The 2,954-nt window shown below is 42.3% G+C and overlaps 1 protein-coding gene across 1 annotated transcript; it reads left to right on the forward strand.

The window, feature by feature from the left end:
- The first annotated feature begins 994 nt into the window (after positions 1 to 994).
- LOC106586867 (tripartite motif-containing protein 72) lies at positions 995 to 2,731 on the forward strand. Its single transcript, XM_014174592.3, has 3 exons — positions 995 to 1,604; positions 1,733 to 1,828; positions 2,434 to 2,731. The coding sequence occupies exons 1-3, from the start codon at positions 1,287 to 1,289 to the stop codon at positions 2,479 to 2,481; spliced, it is 462 nt and encodes a 153-aa protein (XP_014030067.2). The 5' UTR covers positions 995 to 1,286; the 3' UTR covers positions 2,482 to 2,731.
- The last annotated feature ends 223 nt before the right edge of the window (positions 2,732 to 2,954 follow it).

Consider the following 2,954-nt stretch of genomic DNA (forward strand, 5'->3'; position numbering starts at 1 on the left):
GGGGTTTTTGTTCTTTATTTTGGTTAGGCCAGGGTGTTACATTGGGTGGGCGTTCTATGTTGATTTTTCTATGTTTTTGTATGTCTTTGTTTTGGGCTGTGTGTGGCTCCCAATCAGGCACAGCTGTAGTTCGTTGTTGCTGATTGGGAATCACACATAAGTAGCCTGTTTTTCCTTTGGGGTTTTGTGGGTGATTGTTTTCCGTGTAGCTTCTGTGCCTTATGGAATTGTTCGGTTGTTCTTCTATGTTGCTTGTCGTATTTTAGTGTTCAGTTTTCTCATTAAAATGATGGACACTTACCACGCTGCATTTTGCTCTGATTTCTCTTCCCCTTCATCTGAGGACGACGAAGACAGCCGTTACAGAGATCCAATCCCTTAAAGTTGTGTGTGACAGCTGTAGGGGTTGTCCATATTGCTGGGGATTGGAAGTGTCCGGTGAGAGAGATGCAGGTTGAAGTGGCCAGAGTCTGAGTAGTGCTGAAGGTGTCGTATGTTGAGGCAGTGAAGAAAGTAGAGGATTATGGGTCAAGGGGGAAGGAGCCTGAGAGGATCCCAGTGAGTAGTAGATCTGTATCAGTACAGAGGGAGGGGCCAAAGAGTGATACATGCTTCAGTAAGATTGTCTTCTTAGCATTTATATCAATGGTTATCAACTGTACTGCAGAGATGGAATGTAAGTCACAGAAAATAGATGTTGTGGTGGCAGCTGCAGAGAAGTATTTGAGTATACAAGATTACTGCAGAAGAGTTATAAGATGTTTTTAGAATTAGAATTAGAGACCAAAATTATGTTAATTTAAGGCCTAATAAAGTCAACAAATTACAGGACTAACAGATAGAGATCATTGATTTGGTGGTACAATAAAATAATATAATCCTCTTTTTTTTTGTATCACAAAGGTAATGGGTTTCAACACGCACTACCACACAGTGGGAGGCGGTATGCACAAACAAAATGTGCCGACGCCGTAAAACCAAAGAAGAAGAGATCTAATCCCATGACAGAGGCATGGCCTCCACCCTGAAAAAAAATGTTTTCCAGTGTCTGGTAGATATTTCACTGACATGCTGAAAAAATCTGGGCAACACCCTATTACCAAACCTACACATCCTGTACAGGCTTGCCACTCATTCTTCCTGCTCTTGCATCGCAACAAAATGGCGACGGGTGGTTTATCTCTGGAGCATTTTATCTGCTCTGTCTGTTTCCCTGTAGACACAACTTCTGCCAGGGATGCGTACAGGCCTACTGGAACAAAGGGGAGTGCAGCTGCCCTCTGTGTATGAGACAGTTCGTTCAGAGACCTGAGTTGGCCATGAACCATGTTCTAGACACCCTGTCCAACACTCTCAGACTGGAGGAGCCACATCCTGAACCAGCGAAAATCTCCATTACTCCCAGGAAAATGGCAGGGAAGTTTACAGCTATAGCTGAAGATCTGGCCCAGCCAAGAGATGTGAACATATTATGTGATAAACATGGTCAACCTCTGTCTCTGTTCTGCCTGGATGATAAGGCTCTGGTCTGTGCTCAATGTGTCTCTCTGGGTCATAAGACCCACAAAACCACACCTGCAGAGGAACAGATCTCCCAAATCAAGGTAAGGAGAGAAATTACTATGAATAATGACCAATCATTACTCTGGAGTCTAATATCTACTGTAACTTTAAACTGCAGTATCTCTTGGTGCAACTTTTTGCGAGTAAAGGAAATGTCCTGAATTTACAGCAGAGACTGCTAAAAGAGCTGCTTGCTAGAAAGAACAATGTGTGCGCCGTAAAGACTGAGATCCTCAAAGCAAAGAACACCATGGAGTCATTCAAGGTATGGTACTAACCAGGTTTCCATCCAACCTTTTAATGCGAGGGAAGTACATGTTGGATAAAATGTTTTAATGACAGGCCTGATGGAAACTGAACATTTTTCTGTAAACTTTCCAAAATCAACAAAAAAATAATAAGTCAGAGAAGGTGGGATCTTTTTGCATCGGTAAAATGAATTATGCGAGAAATGTTAGGCTAAACTTAATCATTCTGAAATAATGATATAATAATCATCATATAAAAGTAAACTTGGAGTCAAGCGATGACATGTTGTGTGGTCCTCCCACTACGACTCGTCGGCAAGATGAGAATCTGTCACTAATTGGATGGAAACCTAGCTACTGTTTAATGTATTTGTACTTATATGAAAAAGACTGGATGAGTTGAGCCACAGTGAAATGTTATGGTTAGGGAGTTCTTTCCATCTACAAACCATCTGATTCTATTCTAGAAGATGATTACGAGAGCCATTTGATATATAATAGGAACCTTTGTAACACATAAAAGTGGTTATTGGGAGGAAGATGAACTAAACAAGTGCAAGAAACAAACACTAGATAACATCCACTGTGTTATGTCTTTTTTTCCGTCATCTCTTCCTGTCAGATGAGCCTGTCTGCCGTCCTGTACCTTTGCTCCTCTCTGGATTACTGACCTCTGCCTGACCTGACCCTCAGACTGTCTGCCGTCCTGTACCTGCCTGCCGTCCTGTATCTTTGCTCCACCTCTGGATTACCGACCTCTGCCTGACCTGACCCTCAGACTGTCTGCCGTCCTGTACCTGCCTGCCGTCCTGTACCTTTGCTCCACCTCTGGATTACTGACCTCTGTCTGACCTGACCCTGAGCCTGTCTGCCGTCCTGTACCTTTGCCCCTGTTGCTGTAATAAACATTGTCACTTCGACACGGTCTGCATCTGGGTCCTACCTTATTACCTGATACAAAAGATGTGCCAAAACCATTGTATATATTTTTATATGCAGTTGCCTATGTGATAATTACAATTGCCTCACCTGTGTGAGGGCGGTAGATAGTGGTAGTAAAAACACTAGTGAACCATTGATTGTTACAATATACATAAAAAATATCTACAAATACACAGATCAGAAGAATAAACTAGAAAAATC

This window comes from Salmo salar, chromosome 25, assembly GCF_965601325.2.
Source record: "Salmo salar chromosome 25, fSalSal1, whole genome shotgun sequence".
Classification (NCBI taxonomy): domain Eukaryota; kingdom Metazoa; phylum Chordata; class Actinopteri; order Salmoniformes; family Salmonidae; genus Salmo; species Salmo salar.

What these genes read in the sequence shown, in the direction of transcription:
- LOC106586867 (XM_014174592.3), top strand. Translation starts at nt 1,287, where the DNA reads ATGAGACAGTTCGTTCAGAGACCTGAGTTGGCCATGAACCATGTTCTA. An exon ending in AACAGATCTCCCAAATCAAG is followed by an intron (nt 1,605 to 1,732) that starts GTAAGGAGAGAA and finishes CTGAATTTACAG; the next exon opens with CAGAGACTGCTAAAAGAGCT. An exon ending in ACACCATGGAGTCATTCAAG is followed by an intron (nt 1,829 to 2,433) that starts GTATGGTACTAA and finishes TCTTCCTGTCAG; the next exon opens with ATGAGCCTGTCTGCCGTCCT.